This window comes from Triticum dicoccoides, chromosome 1A, assembly GCF_002162155.2.
Source record: "Triticum dicoccoides isolate Atlit2015 ecotype Zavitan chromosome 1A, WEW_v2.0, whole genome shotgun sequence".
NCBI classification, from domain to species: Eukaryota; Viridiplantae; Streptophyta; class Magnoliopsida; order Poales; family Poaceae; genus Triticum; species Triticum dicoccoides.
The window spans coordinates 62,670,635-62,694,664 of record NC_041380.1 but is presented as its reverse complement, the minus strand read 5'-3'; the positions used below and the strand labels follow the sequence as shown (position 1 = coordinate 62,694,664).

The following is a 24,030-nucleotide window of genomic DNA, read 5'->3' as shown; positions in this document are numbered from 1 at the left end:
GCCTGGGCCGCGCCGCCGCCCCGCCCACGCTCGTCCAGCCTCGGTCGCGCCCTCGATGCGGCGCCGTCCCGCCCGCGCACGCGTCCCAGCCTCTCGGTCTCACTGATTTGTGGGCCAGAGGGAAGGCACGGGCGGACAGGAGTGGACGAGAGGGGCGAGGAGAGTGTCCGTTTTCTGTCGTTTGGGAGCATTCTTGGACCAAGTTTGCTCCAGGTTTGGGGTTGGACGGGACAAAAAAAATGTCCAAAAGACAACTCTGTCCGTTTGAATATTACCCTTGGGTCATATTTCACTCCAAACAGACAACTTCAGACCAGATGGGTCACAGATGGGGCACGGATGAGTCACGCCATGGAGTTGGCTTGAAACAAGCAACCCGGATCTACCTCTCGACAGTAAACTTCCATCTACGGGTAGTACGCTGCACCGTGCAATTCTCTGTATTTTTGGCCTGAAACTGCCACTGAACCGTCTCGTGCATTCATCCAAGTGCAATTATTGGGAGGAAACAAGGAGGATTTAGCACCACTGTCATTCAGGCTGCGAGACAATTTATTACGGAAGGCTGACTTTGATTCTACGATGCTAGCTAGCTATCCATCCATCCATCCAAGTGGAGAGGATAGAGGACAGGCCCGGTGCGTGCAGATGCAGCGCGCAAAGCAGACGGGGGCGCCTTGCCGTGCGTCCGGGGGGGCTTTGAATTCCCCTGTCTATTATTGTTGCTGCGGTTGGGAAATCTTCCTGCATAACGCAGCTGGGCAAACAGCATTTTTCACTGCACTTGTAGTAGACATTTTCGGCGATCTCTACTACCTTTGTCTCTGCTGCACCGGTAAATGACTGGATAAGGAGGAGATTTGCAGTCCAATTCTTCATCATTCTCACACTGCTCCCGGGCTGCATGCAACCCTGCTGCTTGACCTCTCCCGTGCTTGAATTGCTTCACGCAACTCAGATTTACTTTTGGGATAGTGGGAAGGAGGATCGATCTACATTTGGAGGCTAAATCTCGTGTTTTGACCCTTTTGTGATAATTAAACGAAATCTGACCCTAGTTTATAAAAATTTCAGAATCTGACCCTTTTGCTATCGCCAGAGTCTATGGCGTTAGGTATAACAGCCTACCGCCAAGGCCCCTGGCGGTAGGGTTGCACGCCTACCGCAATTTTTCTCTAAGTATGAAACACAATGCATGCTCTCACCTAACGCCGGACACGTTGGCGATAGGGTTGTACAAGCTGCCGTCAGCTTGTTTGGCGGTAAGTCCAACTCCACCGCGCGACCCCATCCTGTCCGGCCCTGTCCGTTTGGGGTAAAACGGACAAACCAAACGGCCCAGCGCGCGGGAGCAAACAGACATTTGTCCGTTTTGTGTCCGCTTTCGACCCATCCGCGACCCAAGTTCGCGCCGCTTTTGGGGTGAAACGAACATCACGTGGACGCGCGGACCGTCTGTGCGTGTCCTTCCCTGGCCCGCCCGTCGGTGGCATAGGGCGGGCCTTTTTCTGTCCGCCCCCTCCCTCCCTCCGGCCGCACCCCCCTCCACTCTTTCACACTCTTCCTCTCGCTGCCGCCGCCGCCGCTGCCATTGCAGCCGTGCAGTTCGGACAGCGCGCTCGCCCAGCCCCTTCCCCTCGGCGCTGCCGAGCTACCCAACCACGGCCACCTGGTTTGCGCATCCGCCGGCCGGATTTGGGACGGATCCGGTCGGTCTTGAGCTCGCCCGGCTGTGGGAGGCCGGGCCGCGCCATGGACTGGTCGGGCACCTCGTTGGAAGGCCCTGGCAGGGCCGCAAGGCCACATGCAGGCAGTGGCTCCTCCTCTAGCCGGTCGGATCTGCACCGTCGGTGGTCCGCCGGCAGATACACGAATGGCGGTCAGCCGGGCTCGGTGCTTGCCCAAAAGCTCATCGGCGCACCGTTGCCACTCATTAAGTGCGACCACTGCCCAAGGATGGTCGTGCGCCGCGTGTCTACTACGCCGAAATATCCCGGATGAGTGTTCATCAAGTGCTTAAAAGATGGGTATGTGCTCTTTTTAGCTTCGTTTTGTGCTCTAAATTTGACTAGTTGTGCTAACTTCAGATTTTATTGTGTAGCATGGATGCAAGTTTTGGTGTTGGGAAAAAGGATACATCGATATATTGATAGAGCGAAATTTAGTACATGTTCATGCACTTTTAGCTAGCATAGAGGCTGAAAATGAGACAAGTGCACTTGTTGCTAGATTAGAGGCTAGACATGAGACTAGGTGTGACGAAGCAACATCTACTTCTGGCTTGAAGAAGAAAGAGGATGCCAAATTGAGCCTCCTCCACAGATCAACAATGAGTGCATCGGGAAGGCCCTAACTCAACTCAAGGGAGCAGTTATGGAAGTTGGGTATCTTCTAAAATGTATTATTGTGGTTCTTGTTTTCTTTGGTCTTGTTTTACTAGTCAGAATGTGATGATGTATTTTTCATGTACCAAAAATGAATGATAAAAAAAATTAAGGAGTTGCAAAGAAAAATGTACGCGGAGGATGCGACCGGATGCGTCCGCGTGCTGGGCGCACGGCCACCACATCCCAGGACAGGCCCGAACACGACCCCATCGCCCTACCCAAATGGATAGAATTCGGACAAAACGGACGTCCGTTTGGGGTCGCGTGGTGGAGTTGGCCTAAGATTGTTTCCTATCGTCAAGGTTCTTGGCGTCATGGACCCTGGCGGTAGCAAAAAAGTAAGATCCCGAAATTTTTAATAACTAAGGTCAGATCTCGAATAAGTTTCAAAAAAATTCAAAACACGAAATTTTGTCACACTTGGACTCGTGTCAGTGACGACGCACGGGGGAATGATCAGCACTCGTCCACGTGCATATATTCCAGGATCCAGGATCCTCATCTTCTACGCGAATGGTTCTCATTCTCACGCACAGTAAGATTCGCGTAACTGAATTACTGACGTTGGACAGCTGTGCCACGGTAAACATTCCGCCAAAAAGTCCGATGGAAAACAAACGGAACATATCAAAAGAAAAAAAGAACAGATGCATGCAAGGAATATTTCGAAAGCCAAAATTCCAATGAACACAGATAAATAAATAAACAAGAAGAACAACGGCAAAGCTAGGGTGTTTTAGTAGTATAAAACTAGGATGAATCAATCCACGTGATTTTTGCAGATCTCGTTCCCCCGATCACCACACGTCTACAATAACAAGAAAAACATTATTAAAAGCGTGCAAAACCCTTATAAAAATTTCCAACGACAATGCTATGCGGACGACAACTTTTGGACGATTTACAGACGACGATCAAATCCAGCGGTAGGAATCTGGTCCACAAAGAAGCAGCGGCCGCTTGATTGTTTTGTCGTGCACAGATCGCCCAGGGCACATCGTGTGTAGAGCAATTTCGAATTTCCAATTAGGCCAGTTGGCTCGGACCGAACAGCCAGCCAGCCAGCCAGGGCATCCCATGAGATGACTGTTCAAGCCCGACCGGTGGAGACCAGCACCGGATAAGCCAGTAAACAAGTATAGCAGCAGCGCATAATCTATAACGCCAGTGGAGCAGCGCCGTTCCGTGCTTAGAAAGGAAGGCGTGGACCTGGTCGTCGCGCTGGCGCTGGCGAGCCCAAACCCGTTCCGCTAACCGAACCGGAAAGCGGGCGCTGACGCCGCGCGCGGTGGAAGACTGACTCGGAAAGGAGGCCACCGCCCGGGCCCACCGGGCCCCACGCGTACGCACATCCGCCAGGCCTCCGGCCCACGGAATCCCCTGGCCCACCCCGTCAGCGGGACGGGGGCGCGTCTGCTGCGTCCTCTGGCGGCCTCCGAACCGGAAGTCAAAGGCGCGGGCGCCCGCGCGCCACGTGGCGCGGCCCCGCCCGATCTTTTCCGGCAGCGGGGAAGGTGACGCGCCCGCCCGCGGTCGACGTCCGACGCGCTGGCCCCCGCCGCGCGAGGCGCTTTGAACGAGTCCTGGAGGGCACGTCACCGTTTGTTACTAACGGTAACGGCGTTCGTTGAGCCGCTGTGCGCGCGCGCCCACGGAGGAAGCGACGTCGCCGCCTCCCAGCGGCTCGCGACGCAGCGCACGGGAGCACGGGACGCGTGAACCTCGTTGCCTTTCGGTTTTCCGTGGGGCCCACATGGCAGGGTGAGTGAGGGAGGTAACCAATGTGCTGCCTCCATCTGCCGGCCGTGGGGCGCATCTGCCAGTCGCAGCCGCGTGTGTGATCTGCTACTAGCACTACGGCCACACGAGCTGGTGCAGACGGCCGGGGACCCCAGATATGAAAGAGAGTTGATGGTGTTGGTGTGGTTGTCGACCGAGGTTTAGTGAAAACAACAACGGCTCTTTTCTGGTTGAGTTGTTCAGAGTACATTCATATGACTTAGTACGTGTCGATGTGTACTGCTAAATGTTTATTATGGTATGATTTTCGATTGATAGGAGACATTGCGAGAGTTCAGGGTATCTACGTTAACGACCTCTGATGGGGTGTACAATTCTGGACACGGGATGTGTGCGTATATCATCATCAATCAATTTATGGTTTCAAACTCCTTTTCCTTCTACACTTCTTGTCATTCTCCATGGTCACTTGATGGAATAGGAGGTTGTATGTTTTTTTTTTAGAAAAAGGGTATTACCCCGGCCTCTGCATCTGAAAGATGCATACGGCCTATAATTAAAAACAAAAAAAGTCACAATATCTGAAGGTACAAAAAAAGAACAAGCTGCTCCAGCGAGCCAAATCAAAAAAGCCACAACCGGCTGGCAAATAAAATAGGAGCACTACATGCCTATCCTATTACATGACCGCCATCCAAACCGATTGAAAATACCCCGAGCTACCATCTCCCATCGGGTAGACGCAGTAGCCAAACGCCCCCTGGCCTCCGTCGGAGTGAGTAACGACCACATATGGATCAATGTTGTGGCCCTGAAGATAACCTGCAAAAAGTGAAAGTTCGTTTTTTTGTTAAAAACCAAATCATTTCTGCAGTTCCATACTGCCCATAACAAGGCACACGCTCCCACACGAATGTGTCTTGCTACATCCAAGTTAACCCCATCAAGCCAAGTTCCAAATAACATATTGATAAAGGTAGGTGAAGTAATATTAAAAGCAATATGAATCGAACGCCAAAGAATCTTAGCCAGCGGACAATCTAAAAAGAGGTGCCTTATAGTTTCGTTACAATCACAAAAGCTACACCTAGCAGAACCCACCCAATTGCGTTTTGCCAGGTTATCTTTTGTTAAAATCACTTGTTTATGCACAAACCACATAAACACTTTGATACGCAAAGGTACCTTAACTTTTCAGACGTGCTTCGAGCAAGGAGGTTGTATGTTGACCGTTTGTTTTCTCCATTTTTCGGCGTAGTCACCAGATAGAAACTAGAGATGATGCTGATTCCAAATTTTGCAGATAAGGGTTTAACAATCTCTAACATCGCATTTTGACAACTATTAGGGAGATGAATGTGAGCTTAAATGAGGGAATCATGGTGAGATTAGACATGTGATGTGTAGTTTTAGTCTCAATCCTCTAGTCTATGATGGGAATTTTCTATGGGGATTGAATGGGAAAGTTTATTCGCATGCTTGGTTATTGGGAATTGATGATGACTGGCTAAGGGTGATTGCTTAAGTCAAGATCATCTCTCCAAAACAAATTTGGCTCAATTTCCACCCCTCTATGTTATGTTACTAAAATAATGGTCATGGCCTATTCCCTCATAAATTCTTTTATCTCTAAATTCACATCGTGTGTATTTAATTGCCTCCGATTAAATGAGTTGTAACATTGACCAAATGAGTTGTAATGTTGGGCTTCCAAGACAACATACTCCACCATTTTTATTCACTTACTCCGCATATTAGTTTTGACGTAAGTCAAACTTTATAAAGTTTGACCAAGTTTATCAGAAACAATCTAAACTTTCACAATAAGAAATACATTTGGTATGAAAATATATTGGATGCTGAATCTAATGGTATTGATTTGGTATTGTGGATGTTAATAGTATTTTGTATAAACTTGGCCAAAGTTTATAAAGTTTGACTTGAGACAAAGTTAATATGAGTAATAAAAACGGATGAAGTGCCAAATTCTAGTTAGGTTAGGTTAGGTTCCGTCATGGGATTTGCAATGTTTAAAATTAACTTCATAGGTTAAATAGAGCGCTAGCGACCTCTTTGGAATGTAACATAACGAGAGCATATGTATCAAATGCCATGACATAATGAATGTTATATAACGCAAAACTACATGTGCACATACAACAGTGTTGCATGTAGATGTGTTGTCAGAGGGGGAGAGATACATTAAAAAAATGCATCAAACCTCTTGAATGTGAAAACAAGGTTAGGCCTCCTTTGGTTTGGAGGAATTTCATAAGAATTCTAGAGGATAGGATTCTTATAGGATTTTTTCCGTTAGAGCCCTTTGGTTCATAGGAATGGATTCCTATTCCTACATAGGATTGGTTCCTATCCTTCACATTTTATAGGAAAATAAAAAAGAGCCTAGACTCAATGGAAAAATTCCTTTGGTGTCAACCAAATGACATCTTGTTTCCTATTCCTACTCATATGATTTGAGATACATGTCATCTCATTTCCTATAAGATTCCTATTCCTATGATAATCTTATCCTATGAACCAAAAGAGGCCTTAGACTTTGTCTTTTGATTTATCCAGGTACACGCAAATTTAAATATCCAAAAAGACTTGTTTTGAATTGAAGTTATCCACTTGTCCACCTAAATATCTTCATACCATTAAGACCATAGTGTACTGCTTGAATGCATATGGCTTTTACCAAATATATTCCCTCCGTTTCAGAATATAAGGTGTATCAGTTTCCGTGCAAGACAAACTTGTGTATGTCCGAGCAAGATTATAGAATAAAATATCAACATCTACAATAAAAAATAAATAAAACATGAAACATGCTTTTCGTGATCGATCTAACGATACAAATTGGTAGGCGTGGATATTGATATATTAAAAAAGGATCAAATATGCACATGTTTGATTTTTGAAAAAAAAAGACTAATAGACCTTATATTTTGGAATGGAGGGAGTAGTTGTATGCGAACAATCATTAGCACCACTTAAGTAACTAGGACCATTCCTAACCGGGTTTGTTTAGGCACTTTTAGGATATGGTTTCAGATCATCTGATATTCTCTCTAATGCATGAAACTAAGCTATCCACCATAGTCGTCTCACGTATCAAATTCTTAAAGTAAAACGAACATACACAATAACAACTTTCTTATAGGATACTCGTTTCTCTATTCGTTTGTTGCTATCGATCTTTCCTTGAATCTAATATCATCTTTTCCACAAGGCGTTGTTAGTGATTCATCTGCATTGATGTTCGACAACACACAACCATACACAACCGTAGACGTTTGGAATCAGGTTCACTATTTTCTCTTTGAATTGAGTCCCACCACGATTAGACGTTGATCAATTCCAACCATGATGGCACGTAAGCATTTATCCTCGATCCACCAAACAATTAAGTGGAAAAAAATACTACGATAACCAACTTCCTTGTACAAAACACACCCCTATCTCTTTATCGCTATAGATCTTAGCACGGATCTGATATCACATTCTCTCCATGTTGTCCCTAGTGTTTCGTTCGTGCGAAGTCCAAGCAATGATCAATCGCACAATCTCCACCTCATGGCAACTTCTATACGGCAACACACAACAGTGACCTCAATCAGATAGAATCGGTTTTCACTATTTTCCCTCTGAATCGACCACCACCATAGCCATAGATCAAGCAATCCCAACCACAATATCACATACCACTTTTCCCTGAATCCACCACCGAGTGATTAATGGAGAAAAACACCCCTTCCTCCCTCTGGATAACCACATACTAAAGCATTGCTTACACACAGAAGAAGCATGTATACATAAATCCGTGGCAACAATCCGTTGTACTCGCTTGTCTCTTCCTTGGTCGATATCGATCTTCCCCGGAATCTAATATCATCTTTTCTAGTAGGTGTTTTTATTAGTGATTCTTCTTCACCGAGGTCCGACAACGCACAACCCCAACCTTAGACGGATGGAACCCTGTTCACTATTTTCTCTCTGATTCGACCCCATCATGGTTAGATGTCGGACCGTCCAACCAAAGTATCACATATTCAATTATCCTCAATCCACCACCAGATAATTGAGCGGGAAAATACTGCGATAACCACTTTTCTTATACAACCTCTCTCTCTCTCTCAATCTGTAGCAGATCTTACCACGAATCTAATATCACATTCTCTCCGGGTTGTCGCTAGTGATTCGTCCGCGCAAAGATGAAGCAACCCATCAGTCGCGCCATCTCCACCTCATGGCAACATGTACGGCGACAACACGCAACCACAGCCTCAACGAAATGGAATCGGGTTCACTGTTTTCTATCCGAATCGACCACCACCATAGCCGCAGGGCGACGGATCCCAACCACAATATCACACGCGCCTTTATCCCGAATCCACCACCGGGTAACCATGGGAGAAAATACCACCTCTCCCAAGACAACCACACGAAACATTCCTAACATTTCCACACACACAAAAGAAAAGAAAAAACACACAGAGAAGCAACAATGTGTTGTACCCACAGCTCCACTCCTTTTTCCTCCGCAAGAAAACAGAAAAATAAATTGTTGAGAAACGAAATGAGAGGGAAGCTACGACTTGTGCGCGTTGGCTGGCCCTCCTTTTGACCAGGCGACCGCAGCGACGCAAAAAACAACTCGAAAGCGGAGGCGAGAAAGAAAGCATTTTTTTTCTGTTAAACAATGGGGCAATGCGCACACGAGAGCGAAAGCCACATAGCTAGAGAGAGAAAGGCGATGGCGAGGGCGAGAGAGGGAGAGAGACCATCACAGCTTCTTCGTCTCGTCTCCTACCTCCCTTATCTCTTTCATCAATCCCACCACCACCCCCCTCCTTTTCTCCTCCACCTCCATTATTCCCCCTCCCCCACCTCGCACCTCTCCCTCTCTACATATACCCCTCGCCCCCCGTTCCACACTACCCAGCTCACCCACTCCCCCCTTCTCCCCCCTCCTCTTGTCACAATCAATCAAGAACGTACTGGAAGGAAGAGAGAGGAGGAAGAACCGAGCAAGAACCGTCTCTCCTCTCCCCGGCGCTCTTAACGAGAAGGCAGAGTCTCTTTTGAACCCTTGTTAGCAGCGGACAGGCCTTCCTCCGTCATGTGCTCCGGCCCGCGCAAGCCGTCGACCCCGCCGCCGGCGGCGGCGGCGCCCAAGGATCCGGCGGCCGTGGCCTCGCTGCTCCTGGAGCTGGCGGCGGCGGACGACGTGGTTGAGTTCAGGCGGGTCGTGGAGGAGGAGAAGGCGTGCCTTGATGCCGCGGGATCGTGGTATGGGCCCTCGGCTGTCAGCCAGGGACGGCTGGCCGCGGAGAGCCGGACGCCGGCCATGGTCGCCGCGCTCTACGGGAGCACGGCCGTGCTGGCGCACGCGCTGTCCGTCGCGCCGGGCGAGGCCTGCCGCGCGTCCGGCACGGACGGCGCCACCGCGCTGCATATGGCTGCCGCCGGTGGCGCGGCCAACGCCGTCGCGGCCACGCACCTGCTGCTCGCCGCGGGGGCCTCCACGGAGGCGCTCTCGGTGTCCGGGCTCCGCGCCGGGGACCTGCTCCCGCGCGCCGCCGGCGTGGCCGAGAAGCCCCTCCGCCTGCTGCTCAAGTCCCCCGCCGTGTCGCCCTCCTCGTCGCCCAAGAAGTCCGCCTCGCCGCCTGCGGCGATGGCCGCCGCGCAGGAGCCCAGGAAGGAGTACCCGCCGGACCTCACGCTGCCGGACCTCAAGAGCGGGCTCTTCAGCACCGACGAGTTCCGCATGTACAGCTTCAAGGTGAAGCCCTGCTCCCGCGCCTACTCCCACGACTGGACCGAGTGCCCCTTCGTGCACCCCGGCGAGAACGCGCGCCGCCGCGACCCGCGCCGCTACTCCTACAGCTGCGTGCCCTGCCCGGAGTTCCGCAAGGGCGGGTCCTGCCGCAAGGGCGACGGCTGCGAGTACGCGCACGGCGTCTTCGAGTGCTGGCTCCACCCGGCGCAGTACCGGACGCGCCTCTGCAAGGACGAGGTCGGCTGCGCGCGCCGCATCTGCTTCTTCGCCCACAGGCGCGACGAGCTCCGCTCCGTCAACCCCTCCGCCGTCTCCGTGGGCATGATGCAGCCCGTGTCCCCGCGCTCCTCGCCCCCCAACGGGATGGACATGGGGATGCTCAACCCCGCGGGGTGGCCGTCGTCGCCGGTCAGCCGGCTCAAGACGGCGCGGGAGCTCGACTTCGACCTGGAGATGCTCGCGCTGGACCAGTACCAGCAGAAGCTGTTCGACAAGGTGTCCAGCAGCGCGCACTCGCCGAGGGCGAGCTGGGGCGCGCCCAACGGCGGCCTCGGCTCGCCGCACGCCGCCGGGTCGCCCGCCAGAAACATGCCGGACTACACCGACCTGCTGGGCTCCATGGACCCGGCCATGCTCTCCCAGCTCCACGCGCTGTCGCTGAAGCAGGCGGGCGACATGTCGCCGTACAGCTCCATGCCGGACACGCCGCTGCACATGCCGACCTCGCCGATGGTGGGCGCGAACAACTCGTTCGGCCTCGACCACTCCATGGCCAAGGCCATCATGACCTCCCGCGCCTCCGCGTTCGCCAAGCGTAGCCAGAGCTTCATCGACCGCGGCGCGCGCGCCCCGGCCGCGCGCTCCCTCATGTCGCCGGCCACCACGATCGGCGAGCCTTCCATGCTCACCGACTGGGGCTCCCCCAACGGCGGCAACCTCGACTGGGGCTCACCCGGCGGCAAGCTGGACTGGGGCGTGCAGGGAGACGAGCTGCACAAGTTCCGCAAGTCGGCGTCCTTCGGGTTCCGCGGGCAGTCCGCCATGCCGGCGGCCTCCGCAGCCACGCCGGCCGAACCCGACGTGTCATGGGTGAACTCTCTTGTCAAGGATGGCCACACAGGCGACCATTTTCCGCAGTGGCTGGAGCAGGAGCAGATGGTGGCCTGATCCCACCCCGTCGACGACCAACCGATCGATCACTGGCTCATAGCATCTAGCTGACCAAAGTTCTTTCCTTCAAATTTTTTCACCCCTTTTTATTTGCTTAATTTGATTCATATGAGATGGTTCTTTAGTACGTACATATATGCTGTTCACAAAAATAACATTGCTGCTCATCAGCAATCAGCATGGATGCCCAAAGGGAGCCTCAGGTTGATGAAGAAAGAACAGCCAATATTTACTCTCTTTTCCCCCCCCTTTCCCTTCGGTTTATTATAAATAGCTGTATACAAGAATTCCATCAAGAGTTTATTTACTTGATATTTATACATACTTTGAGACCAGCAAGATTTGCTTTGTGTGCTTCATCGTCTCTTGATTGATCAAACTTGTGCAATATTGTACTCTTCTCATGCCAAAGTACATCAATGGAATCATGGAAGTGTTCACCAGCATATAGTATATGTTCTTGGTTCCTCCTCCATGATCACATCACCCTTTATTTGATTCCATTCCATGTCCATTCCATTCCCCAAAAGAGTGGATCATAAATAAAAACCACTGGCACAATTTGATATGGCTTCTCCCTCCTGAAGTGGCTGGTGGGTCATAGGATGTGAACTGCAGGGCAATCACAGGTTAGCTTAGTGGAGATGGAGGCGTCATGCACCGATTATTAGTAGTGCTCTCAATACAATATATCATCAGAAAGGCAAGTGCCATGCACCCAAAGCAAGCGCATAGTAGAGTAGGTAATTATTATTGTTCTAGCTGTGGGTTAGGCACAGAGGACAGGAATTAGGCCCAAAAATCTGGGCATAAGCGTCACCAGGATAAGCTTTGGTTATCTGCTCATTATCCTAATGCTGCCAATGTTGAATTTTTCCTTTGACAAGAGCATTTTTCTTCTAGAACATTGGACCTGGGGCATCCATTTTCCTTGCTTGTTTTTTGTTCTCCTGTTTGTTAGAATATATAGATGATGAAACAAGTGTTGATGTCCATGCTGTCTCTTGTTTATTTTTGTATGCGGGTGCAGCTGTTGGGTTCACAATTATTTGCAGCTGTATTTGAGTATTCAAGTCCTGGCCATGCTCAAGCATTGTTCTTGCAGTTGGGGCAGATTTTGGACTATCCTAACTCTACAAATGCGCATCCAGATGTCTGGGGCTATTAACAACGTAATCTCCAGCAGCATCTCTCTGGTGTTACTGCTTATATTTATTTCTCCATCCTGTAGCATTTTTCTATCAGTGTGCTTATGCTTATTTTGGCATTGCAGTTGTCCTATAATATTCCTGTTAATAAAGATCATTTTAGATAATTTTTTGTATGGATATCTGCTTATTCCCTATCCAAATTAGAGCATCCACAATCCGATTTGCCAAACTTGGCCCCCTATATGTCCGCGGACAGTACCCATTCACCTCTTGTTTCTCCGCGTCTACAACCCCCTTACATCTGACCCCCCAACTGTCTGCGGACAGTACCCAAGCACCTCTTGTTTCTCCGTGTCTGCAACCGTCCTCCTTACATCTGACCCCCCAAATGCAAGCAACCCCATGCAACGTGATCAAAACAGTCGTAAATAACTTCAACATAGCATAGATCGGACATAGCATAGCAAGTTCACAAATGTACATACCTCGCTTGCTCATGGATGACTATGATAGATAAACCTAGATGATAAATGCCACATCGTGTGGCACGAAGCACTCCGGCTCTAACATTTTTTAGAACTAAAGTTGCTATCCGAAAAGAAAAAACATACTAAAAAATAAACTGAAACTTGCCATCAGAAAAGGAAGTTGTCATGCTTGACAACTAAAGTTGACGTCCTCGCATCACTAGACTTGCCATAAAAAACGTTTGGAGTTGCCGCGTGTTCGTGCCACACGTGTGACAGTTATCACGCTCCTAGATAAAAGATAGATGAGGAGGCGCCGAACTTCAACACTTCATTGCTGGCCCCTTCCCCTTGGGTTCTCCGGAGCGGCGGTAGTACTCCTCGTTGTAGGTGTTTATGGCCGAAAAGGCATTGTTCTCGTTGGTTGTGGTGCCACCGTCGGCAAAGGAGGATGAGGACGAGGAGGGGAGGTTGGCCAGGCATCGGCGGCCTGAGCCTGCTCCTTGGCGATGCAGTGAGCTTTCGGCTGGTTGAATGTCTTCTGCCGCGCGAGCTGCTCGGACTCTCGATGCTTAGCCGCAATGCCTTGGCATTTTGCGGCGACGACGAACGTGCTGGCAGGCGTCCATCTCCGCCGATGTCAAGGATCGGCGAATGAGACACGAAGGAGGTGGTTGTCCGAGTCGGCGAGCAGCCGGACTAGCTAGATCTTGTGCCGCTCTCTGCCTTGCGTGGAGGGCGGCCTGCACCTCCTACACGGGGAACCGTAGCCGCGGGCTTTGGCAGTGCGGGTACAAGCACCCAAAGTCGTCTGGGAGGAGCATGGCTAGAGGTGTCGGTGCCACCGCTCGCCTTGTCATCTCACCAGGCCAGGGAGACCGTGAATCTCCCCGGGCCATGGTGGCGCGGGGAGGGGAGTGGAATGGAGCGGAGTGTGGAAGGGGAGCAGAGCGGTCGAGAGTTTAGGCTAGGTTTTTGTCCATGTGGGGATGGGATGGGGTTTATGTGGGGTCAGGGTGAGTCGGCATGGGCTGGTCCGACGCGGAACCTGTGTTCGGGCGTGTGCGGATCTACTCATATCCGCTTGCTCTTACTCATCGGTTAGGCCAGGTTTGAGGGGTCAATTGTCCGGGCAGCGTCCAGGTTGTTCGCCCAATCAAATTTTGGGAGGGGGGGGGGTAGAGTAGGGGGTCCGGAAGTAGATGTTCTTACAAAATGAATACGCTTTGAGGTTTGGAACATATGAAATGAAAGGTTAGAGGGCAATCACCGAATGACAAAAAATATGGTCAGTGGCTTCATTTATCTCACTGAATAATAGACTTGCTACAGTTTTTTTCACAGCGATTTGTATTAGGAGTTTATTATATATCTTTCTGTACTTGCTTCTACTCTACTCGACTTCTGTATTATGTTTTCTTACTTCGTATCTACTCCATTTTACACGAATGCGTCCTAAGCTAATTTATTTCCTTCACCCATCTGAGGCCGCAATTTACATTGTAACCAGATGGGCAACACGCTGTTTACCTACTAATCAATGATTGAGCCAAGCTACATAATTTAAGCATCCACGTAGCCTGTAAGATTTCTTCAGATCATGCTTGCTTAAGGCCTTAGCAAGGATGCAGTCAAACCATTGTCTGCGAGACTAATCCAGTTGCTTGAGCAACATGCCCAAACGATATAAAACAACCGATGAGTAAACTAAAAACATGTTTGCGTCACAAGGAGGTTTGATTACGGCTGTCCGGTGGCTGCAATTCGGTCTCCTTTTCCTTTTCCATGTGAGACATTCAAACCTCCCTCTGAAAGCAACCCTAACCCTAGTTTCAATCGGTTCGACGAACGGCGACAAATCCCGCTCCAGACAGGTTTCAGATCGTCACATCCAAACCAGCCCCGGGAGTGGTTATCCCATAAAAAACCCTGATTAAGAAATGGTGGAGCACCTTTCATCCCTACTTCAGGGTTAGATAGAAAACTGAACCTCTCCTGCTCACCGGCCTGATCGCAGGGGCATCGCCATTGTCGCCAACGTAGACGTGGCGATGACCTTTCTTATGGGAATGGCCACATCATTGACCTCATCTCCGCGGAAACTTTCCGGCAGATCGTTTTCTGGGTTTTGGTTCTTGTGCGTGCCGGGGAGGAAAATTCAGACCGTCCCACCTCCCCTGAAAGTTCCCCCAGCATCTTCTTATCGGGATGCTGCTCGTTGAACCTTGATCTGTTCCCATCCACGGAGTCTCCGATAAATCTCGCGGGATCAGGAAATGGTTAAGTTATGTTACCTGATCAGGACTCGGTTTAGTCTTTAGTGCAGTGAGTAGTAAGCAACATGGGACAAAGTTCACACAAGGAGAGATTATGTCAGCTAACTCATAATAATATATTGTTAGGTTATTCAGGGGCTGCTGGTACATACATAGAGCTGAAATAGGGAGGAAAAACATGTACAGTTTCATAGTCACATGGCTGTGTGGAGAGGAGCAGCGTTCAGGTTCTTCAGACCTTCAGGCATCAAGGATTTCTGAACATATAAATGCTTGGACATTCACTTCATGTTGTTGGCATCGTCATCATCAGCAGCAGCTTCTGTAACGAGAGTTTTCGCATCCGGAGCGGCCGACAGCTTCATCTTGTTCAGTGTTCTGAAGATTTTGGCAACATGTTCGGTGCTTCTTGCAGATGGAAGAGCAGAAAGGGTAACCATGTACAGTTATTCAGACCACAGTTAGCTGCATCAGCTCAGCTGTTTGCTCCCATATGAGCTGATCAAGGATAGCTGACCCCATCTCCGCTGCAATGTCGCCACCACCCCTAGCTTGCCAGTTGATGCCACATATATCTCGCTCAACCATCCTGCAGATGATTCGCCAAATGCCGGTCGCATCCGGGGCGATGGCCTCTGCCTTGTTGTTCACCACTCTCCTGTCCCTCCTCTCCTTGTCTGAACATTTCGAGACACGGCAGGAGGGGTTCGCTGCTGCAGGAGGCGGGTCGCCACCGAAATTGTCGGAGTTGGCTTGCAGTAGCTTCCTCCTTGATCTCTGCAGTTGCCTCGCCGCCGGCCGGGTTTCGCCTCCATCTGGTACATGCAGAGACAATGTTGCCTCATCAGTATACATGAACAAACAAACTGATCAACATGTAGTAAGCAGTACACGGCAGTGTTGGGTGAACTGGTTGGTGCATAAAACTCAATAGTAGTGTTTTCAGACACAAATTGATCGATGACCACTCGATTATTGGTGTTTTTCTTTCTTTCCACGGTGTGTCGAAATGATTTTGATGACCAAGTCAAAGTGGTTACTAGCTACAGTATGTGAATCTAGAGGCCTTAGTGATGTGTTGCAACCAGAGAGCTGGTTCCAGATCTTGTGCAGTTAGCAGATGGACAGGGACAGAATGATTAAGGTCCAAGAAGACGAGGTCATAGAAGCTTAGACTAAATCTGGTTAAGACACTGGAATAGATTACTTGCATAACCAAACTTCAGACATGGACCACGAAATTTGTCCCTGTTGCAACTGTTTGTGCACCAAAATGAAGAAGGAATACTTTTCATGGATAGTTCCTTTGTTCAACTTCAGGGTTAATTTTTCGGCTATCTTCTACTAGTAGTACATAAATTATCAGAAACTGCGACTTTTAATTGGTGCCTTATCAGTTAATGAGTGAGGGAAATGGCTTGTCACTGTTAAACTATGGCCTTTTTCTAGTTACCGTGCTAATAATCCAGATGGGCCAGATGGTAATTGAAAATTCAACTCTCTTTTCCTTTTTGCTGAAGGTTGTGTGCATCTAACTGTCCCCCAGTGATGTGTTACAATCTGCACCAGAGCTAGTGCAGTTTACAGAGTCGACAGGGACAAGTGATTAGGGCACAAGAAATAAGTGATCAGTAAATTGGTGAGGAAATGGCCTGTCACTGTTAAACTATGGCCTTTTTCTAGTTACTGTGCTGATAATTCAGACAGTTAACTGTAATTGCAAATTCAACTCTCATTCCTTTTGCTTAAGGTTTCTGTGCATCTAACTCTCCCCAGTGATGCGTTACAATCTGCACCAGAGCTAGTGCAGTTTACAGAGTTGACAGGGACAAGTGATCAGGGCACAAGAAAATAAGTGATCAGTAAATAAGTGAGGAAACGGCCTGTCACTGTTAAACTATGGCCTTTTGCTAGTTGCTGTGCTAATAATTCAGATGGGCACATGATACTTGCAAATTCAACTCTCCTTATCCTTTTCTGAAGGTTTATGTGCATCTAACTGTCCCACAGTGATGTGTTGCAATCTGCACCAGAGCTTGTGGAGTTTGCAGAGGTGACAGGGACAAGTGATTAGGGCACAAGAAGACCAAGTTACAGAAGCTCAGAACACCAGCCAAGACTTTTGAACACCAAGTACTGTACACTTGCTGACTCAGAGAACCAAGCATTATACACAAGGACCACAAACTTGTCCCTGTTGAAACTGTTGATGCCCAAAATTTGAAAGAAATGCTTTTCCAGGAAATCAATTTATAGTTTGTATATAAGCTCTGAGAATTAATCACTTGGTGTTGGTCCCTTGGTTGCAAACAGGCGGGGAAATGAGCTTCTCATGATGTTAGCAGTCCAATCACCTGAACTTTCACGGTGCAACGGAGCAGTATTTGATTCCAGCTGATTTCATGGTGCACTGGAGTAGTAGTATTTGATTCCAGCTGTTTATTTTTACTGAAGTTAGTTCTCTTTTTCTGAAGGTGAATTCCACTCCATTTTTAACTGATCTACAGTATGTTTTTCCCCTCTGAAGGTGATTCTGAATGCCACCCTGATTTTAACTGATCTCTGTCTTTTTAATCTCTGAAGGTGATTTTTTTTCCGAAGGTGAATGCCACTATAATTTTAACTTGTACTGATCTCGCTCAGGTTGTGCCGTGAAGTAAGCAACTGAAGAAGCATTAATGGACCGGAGGTGACGACGACAAACCTGAGCTAGGCGAGCACGGCTCCAATTCTTCCACTGAGGATGACGAAGTGGTGGTGGTCGTCGACGACTCCTCCTGCCCGTCTCGCGCCTCCAGCACCGACACCGGGCTCGAGTTCTCCAGGCCGCATTCCTCCGCCGCCGCGACCGGCCTCCTGCTCCGGCCAGGCTCCGACTCCGCCTCCTCGTCGCCGCACCGTCGCCGCGGGAGCCTTCTTCGCCCCCGCCTCTGTTTCTTGGCTCCGTCTCCGTCGCCGTCGACCGTCCTCTTGCCGCGCCTGCTCACGGCCGTTTCATCGTCGTCGTCGCTTCTGGGCCACCCCGCCGCGTCGCGGTCGTCGCTGCCGTCGTCGTCCGGGCTGAAGCTGAGGAGCAGGAACTCGTCGTTCTCCCGCCGCAGGTACGTGGGCCTGTCCCGGAACGACGCGGACGTGGTCCTGACCACCCTGCGCCGCGGCGCGTCGCCGCCGAAGCAGCACGGCGTGGGCGAGGACCAGCCCTCGGCCGAGCTCGCCGAGCGGCTCCGGCGCAGCGTCTGCTGCGGGTCGCGCGCCGGCGTCGGCATCGCGTCGAGGCCCATCAGCCTGGCCACAATGCAGGGGCTCCTCGCCGCCGCCGCCCCCTCCTCCTCCTCCTCCTCCTTCCGTAGAGCGGCGGCGTCGGCGTGGACGGTGTTGGCGTTGCCCCCGCCCGCGGCATTGCCGGCGGCGTGCGCGCAGAGGAGGCGGCGCAGGAGGTCGAGCGCGAAGGAGGACTGCGCGAGCTTGGCCATGCGAGCGAGGCACTCCTCACAGTCACAGCTCGAAGCTGCTCGGCATGGAGCCGGGGGAGCGAGGGAGGGAGGGGGAGAGGGGGAGAGGGGGATGTCGGCTCCTGTTTCGAATTGCGGGTGGAGGGAAGGGTTAATGGAAGCTCCCTCCCATGGGCTCAGCGGCATAAATGCTCGGCATTCATCACTCCACTGTTTTACCCCTGCATTTTTACCACTTTTGTGTAACGGGAAAGGTTGCAGTTGCAGGTGTGAAGAAATCGCTACCGCTCCACAGTTTCACCGCCATACTCCACTAGGCCGTGGTAGCTCCCAGCTGCCGCTGTCTCATACGGAATAGTACTAAGAGCAAGTACAATAAAGCTGAGTCAGCTGGCTATAAAAAATAAACTAGTATATTCTTGCTTAGTTGGAGGAAAGAAAAGAAGAGAGAGAAGGGAAGCGGGCTCTTGGTGAAGAGCCAGCTCTAGCACGTGCTCCTAGGCACTTTGTGAGAGTGAAAGGTGGGTCATATAATAAAAAAGTAGTACACTCTTCTAATCAACTATTGTACATATTGACTATAAGATGGGCTATAGATGACATGACAATGGCTTATAGCCAGCAGTTGGCTATACTATTAATCATGCTCTAAGGTGTCTGCCATGAGTGAGCTACTAGGCCGTATTGTTTCCTGAATGAATTTTCGAAACGAAAGCCAGGCTGAGCATATGCGCTCCCTTCTTTGGTTGCACGCTCAGTGCAACCTTTCGTCGAAGAAGAATGTGGAGCAGTTGGAACCTTTGCTCCACTTTGTTTCGAAAATGTGTGTGTGTCGGCAGTCGGCATGATCGCATAGGCCAGGCATGGATTCTGGGGCTTGTGACGTGAGGGACGGAAGCTCCCCGACTGGGTAATTCGGGCGGTAAACCTACAAATTTTGGAATTTTGAAACGCTACTTAGGGCCTCTTTGATTCATAGAATTGCAAAAACACAGGAATAGGAAAAACGTAGGATTGGAATGGCATGTTCATTGGATCTCTATAAGATTTGAGTTTGTTTGATTGTATTACGGGAAAAACAAAGAATTTCTTTCAAAAGGTTGGAGTGGATGTTAGAATTCCTGTAAAATGTAGTACAAATGAATCCTTAGGAAAAAATCCTACAGGATTCAATCCTACGAATCAAACGATCAACGTAGGAAAAATTCCTAAGGATTCTAATCCTTCAAAGATCCTATGAAAATCCTTTAAATCAAAGAGACCTTTAGTTGATAGAGGACATAACCGAATTAATTAATAAGCGAGGTTAATTAGGAGGTTTGAGGAGGCAAAAAAGAGCGTACGTACTACGTCCGGACAAGGGAAAGTTGGGGGTAGTGTGTGAAACGGGTTAACGGGGAGCGGCACGAAGCAAGCCGAGGACAGACACGCTGCCGGCGGGCTCGGCGTTTGAAACGGGGAGTACAACTAGGCGACAGGGAACGGCAATCGCCTTTGCCTCTGTCGTGCGGGACGGAGGCCGGTTACGGGGTTGACACATGGGCGCGGCCCGGGCCCTGGCGGGCCAGCGCCGGGGCCTCGGGGCCCGGGACCGGCCGGCGTCTTCCGCCCCTTCCGCGCAGCTTCCTGCCGTGCCGCGGCGTGCGAGCGAGACGGGTGGGATTGGATTGGATTGGATTGATGGGGTCAAGTCGCCCAAGGCTGCGGGCGCTGGGCAGTGGCAGTGCGTAGTATAGGTCTGAACAGCGAGCCTGGTTCTACCGCTGACACTGCCAGGTCTATATTAATTACTGCGATCATCGCCTCCGCGTATACAGTGGATTTGGTTTTGAGCTTTGGCTTCTCTACCTGTGAAACACTCTCAGTTTGATTTAGGGTTGCGTGGGGCAAAGCCTCCACATATCTCGTATATATACAAGACCAACAATACAGAGTTAGATTACAATACAGCAGGTATAAACCGTTTCCAACACATCCCCTCAATCTGAACTACTACTACATACAAGGTTCAGATTGGACCGGAAACGTTCTAACATCTGTCGTGTGGCCGGTTTAGTAAATACATCAGCCAGTTGGTCATTAGATGAGATAAACCTGACATCTAACACACCAGAAGCAACGCGCTCACGCACAAAGTGAAAATCTATCTCTATGTGCTTGGTTCTTGCATGAAAGACTGGATTTGCTGTCAGGTACGTAGCCCCAAGATTATCACACCATAGAATGGCGGTACGCTGCTTGAAGACCCCAAGCTCCTTGAGTAAGGTCTCCACCCAGATTGCTTCAGCTGCTCCATTAGCTAAAGCTTGTATGATACTTCAAGCCCCAAAAAATACTGGAGAAGACCAAGATCCTTGATGGGAAAACTGTTGGAGAGAGATCTCACCAAACGCTCAACTGCAGCTGGAGTGGAGCCAGCAATAACAATATCATCAACATACACAAGCATGTATATCTGGACGCCATGCGCAACAAAGATGAAGAGAGATGCATCCGCCTTGGATGGAACAAAACCAAGCTGAAGAAGTCGAGCACTGAGACGAGCATACCAAGCACGTGGCGACTGTTTGAGACCATAAAGAGCCCGTTGCAACTTGCACACGTGCGAAGGAAACCGAGTATCTTCAAAACCTGGTGGTTGCTGCATATACACAGTCTCGGAAAGAAAGCCATGAAGAAATGCATTACTGACATCAACTTGCCTCAAACTCCATCCTCGTGAAACAGCAAGCGAAAGAACCAGACGAATAGTAGTCGGTTTGACAACGGGACTGAAGGTATCACCATAGTCAAGACCTTGCTGTTGAGTAAAACCACGAGCAACGAGGCGAGCCTTGTGCTTGTCAACAGACCCATCAGCATGTTGCTTCGTCTTGAACACCCATTTACTGCCAACAATGTTAACGCCAGGTGGTCGAGGAACCAAAACCCATGTGCCATTTCGACGAAGCGCTGCAAACTCAGCAGCCATAGCATCACGCCACGCCGGCTCACGGAGGGCATCACGATGTGACACCGGTGTCGCAAAGAAAGCACGACGAAGAGGATTATACCGCACCGTCCCATCAGTAAATTCCTTCTCACGACGAGTAGCATCACGGGTACGAGTCACCATTGGGTGAGTGGGCTCGACGGCCAGAGACATAGGCGAGGATGGCGACGGTGCCGAACTTGGCGACGATGGCACAAGAGCCGGTGAAGATGGCTCATGGGCCTGCTCATGGGCCGACGAGGCACACGGGGAGCTAGGCGACACTCCAGGCACTGGCGAGGCCGAGGCGCGGGCGGGCGAGGCCAAGTCACGGGCGAGCGAGGCCGACTCGTGGGCGGGCGAGGCCAAGGTGCTGGCAGGCGAGGCCGACTCGCGGGCAAAGCCAGCCGCATGTGCAAGCGGGGCCCCTGCCTGGGAAGCCTGGCCGCCATGCACATCGTTCTGCATGGCCACGGGTACGTCGAGCGTGGCCGGTCGCGGAGCTTGCACAGAAGAAACGCTGGCTAGGCCAGATGGATTAGTAGCCAAGTAGGTTAAGTCATAATTACGCACATGAGCACTCGTAGCCGGTTCTGCGAATGGAAAAGAAATAGCCTCGTCAAGTGTAGACACATCAACAGTGACGCCGGGAGTAGCAAACAGAAAGACATATTCGTCAAAGATAACGTCACGCGAGATGTATATACGACCCGTAGATCGATCAAGACACTTGTACCCCTTATGCATAGGACTATATTCCAGAAAAACACACATCTTGGACCGAAACTCGAGTTTGTGGGAGTTATACTTCCGCAAACTAGGCCAACAAGCACACCCGAAGGTACGAAGAAAAGTATAGTTGGGTGGAATTTTCAGAAGACGATGAATAGGAGTATCTTGACCAAGTACGGGGGTGGGCATGCGGTTAATGAGGTAACACGCAGTCAGAAAAGCTTCATCCCAATAACTTAAAGGGAGAGACGAGTGAGCCAACAAGGCAAGACCAGTTTCAACCAAGTGTCGGTGTTTGCGCTCGGCAATGCCGTTCTGTTGGGAGGTGTGAGGGCAAGAGACTCGGTGAGAGATGCCCGTACGAAGAAAATAACGGTGCAACTTATGGTATTCACCCCCCAGTCAGATTGGACAGCTTTAAGCTTAGCATCCAAAAGGCGCTCAACATGTGATTGAAAAGCATATAACACCTGTTCAACATCAGACTTATGTTTTAGTAGATAGATCCAGCAAAAACGGGAGTAGTCGTCAATAAAACTCACATAATACTTGTACCCCCCAGAGGAAGCACGAGCAGGTCCCCAAACATCAGTATGAACTAATTCAAGAGGCATAGTAGACACACGAGCAGAAGCAGTATAAGAGAGTTGACGACTTTTACCACATTGACAAGCATCACAAACTAAAGCAGAAGTATCTAAGGTTGAACACTCGAGATCATTATTCCTAACAATGGAACTGACGACATTTTTGGATGGATGACCGAGACGCTGATGCCACTGAGATGAGGAGACACGGACGCTGGACGACGCTTGACGCTCGGACAGATGCGAGGCTCGTCCGAGTGGAAGAGGGTAGAGCCCTCCTTTGCTTCTACCTCGAAGAAGAATTCTCCTGGTGGCTTTGTCCTTAACAAGGAAAAAATATTTATGAAAGTCAATGAAGATACGATTATCCGACACAAGACGATAGACTGATAGAAGATGTTGGCTAATATTTGGAACATGTAAAATATTGTTCAGGCGTAGAGAAGAACCGGCTAAGGTCGAGTGCCCAATATGCGAAATAGACAAACCTGAGCCGTTGGCCACCTGAACCTGATCATGGCCGCCGTAGCGTTCGCGAAACTGAAGATGCTCCAGGTCACTAGTCAGGTGATCCGTGGTGCCGGAGTCCAGAACCCAGTGCGTGGAGTTGTTGGAAGAGGTCGATGCATTATATTGCCGAGCGGCCATTGCCGCTGGAGTAGTCTGAATCGAAGCGCTTCTTACAGGTGTCGGCTTCGTGACCCCAATTCTTGCAAATCTGACACCTCGGGCGCCAGCGACGATTGCCGTTGCGACCGTTGCCTCCTCCTCCACCACCGTTGTTACGACGGTTGTCTTGACCGCCGTGCTGGTAGCCCTGACCCTGTTGCTGCGGGTAGCCTCCAGCGGGGCGGACGTCGGTGGCACGACCAGTGTCGGGTGCTCGAGGACGGTTGACGGGGGTGGGAGCACCGGACCGTGCCACGGCGTTGGCCGACGGGGTCCACTCCTCATCGTCGGCCTGCTGCGACAGCTGCAGCGCCTCATAGTTGAGAACCATGGAGTAGAAGTCAGTCAGCGCGACCGGAGTGACCACGATGCTGAGCGAAGCCGCGATCGGGTTGAAGGCCTTGCCCAATCCGGTAAGCATGTAGTCGATGATCTCGTCATCAGCGAGGGGGGATCCAGCGGAGGCCATGGCGTCGGCAAGAGCCTTCACCTTGTGCATGTACTCGTTGGCAGTCATGTCGTTCTTCTTCAGCGACTGAATCTGTCGCCGGATGTGCCGAACCCCAGCACGGTTTTGCGCGCTGAACATGCGTGGATGGAGGTCCACGCGGCAGCAGCGGACTTGCAGCTGATCAGTTGAGACGCA

The 24,030-nt window shown here is 50.4% G+C and overlaps 2 protein-coding genes across 3 annotated transcripts; one reads left to right on the top strand and one right to left on the bottom strand.

The window, feature by feature from the left end:
* The first annotated feature begins 9,042 nt into the window (after positions 1–9,042).
* Positions 9,043–11,429, top strand: LOC119363107 (zinc finger CCCH domain-containing protein 33-like). 2 transcript variants are annotated; one of them, XM_037628420.1, is made up of 2 exons: positions 9,043–10,421; positions 10,464–11,429. In XM_037628420.1, the coding sequence occupies exons 1-2, from the start codon at positions 9,250–9,252 to the stop codon at positions 11,074–11,076; spliced, it is 1,785 nt and encodes a 594-aa protein (XP_037484317.1). In that variant the 5' UTR covers positions 9,043–9,249; the 3' UTR covers positions 11,077–11,429. The 2 variants fall into 2 exon arrangements, with proteins under 2 accessions (XP_037484317.1, XP_037484308.1); XM_037628411.1 differs by having other exon boundaries at positions 9,044–11,429.
* Positions 11,430–15,049: 3,620 nt separating this feature from the next.
* LOC119363100 lies at positions 15,050–18,874 on the bottom strand. The gene is made up of 2 exons (XM_037628404.1): positions 17,678–18,874; positions 15,050–15,788 (listed from the first exon to the last, which is right to left on the bottom strand). The coding sequence occupies exons 1-2, from the start codon at positions 18,609–18,611 to the stop codon at positions 15,424–15,426; spliced, it is 1,299 nt and encodes a 432-aa protein (XP_037484301.1). The 5' UTR covers positions 18,612–18,874; the 3' UTR covers positions 15,050–15,423.
* Between the last annotated feature and the right edge of the window lie 5,156 nt (positions 18,875–24,030).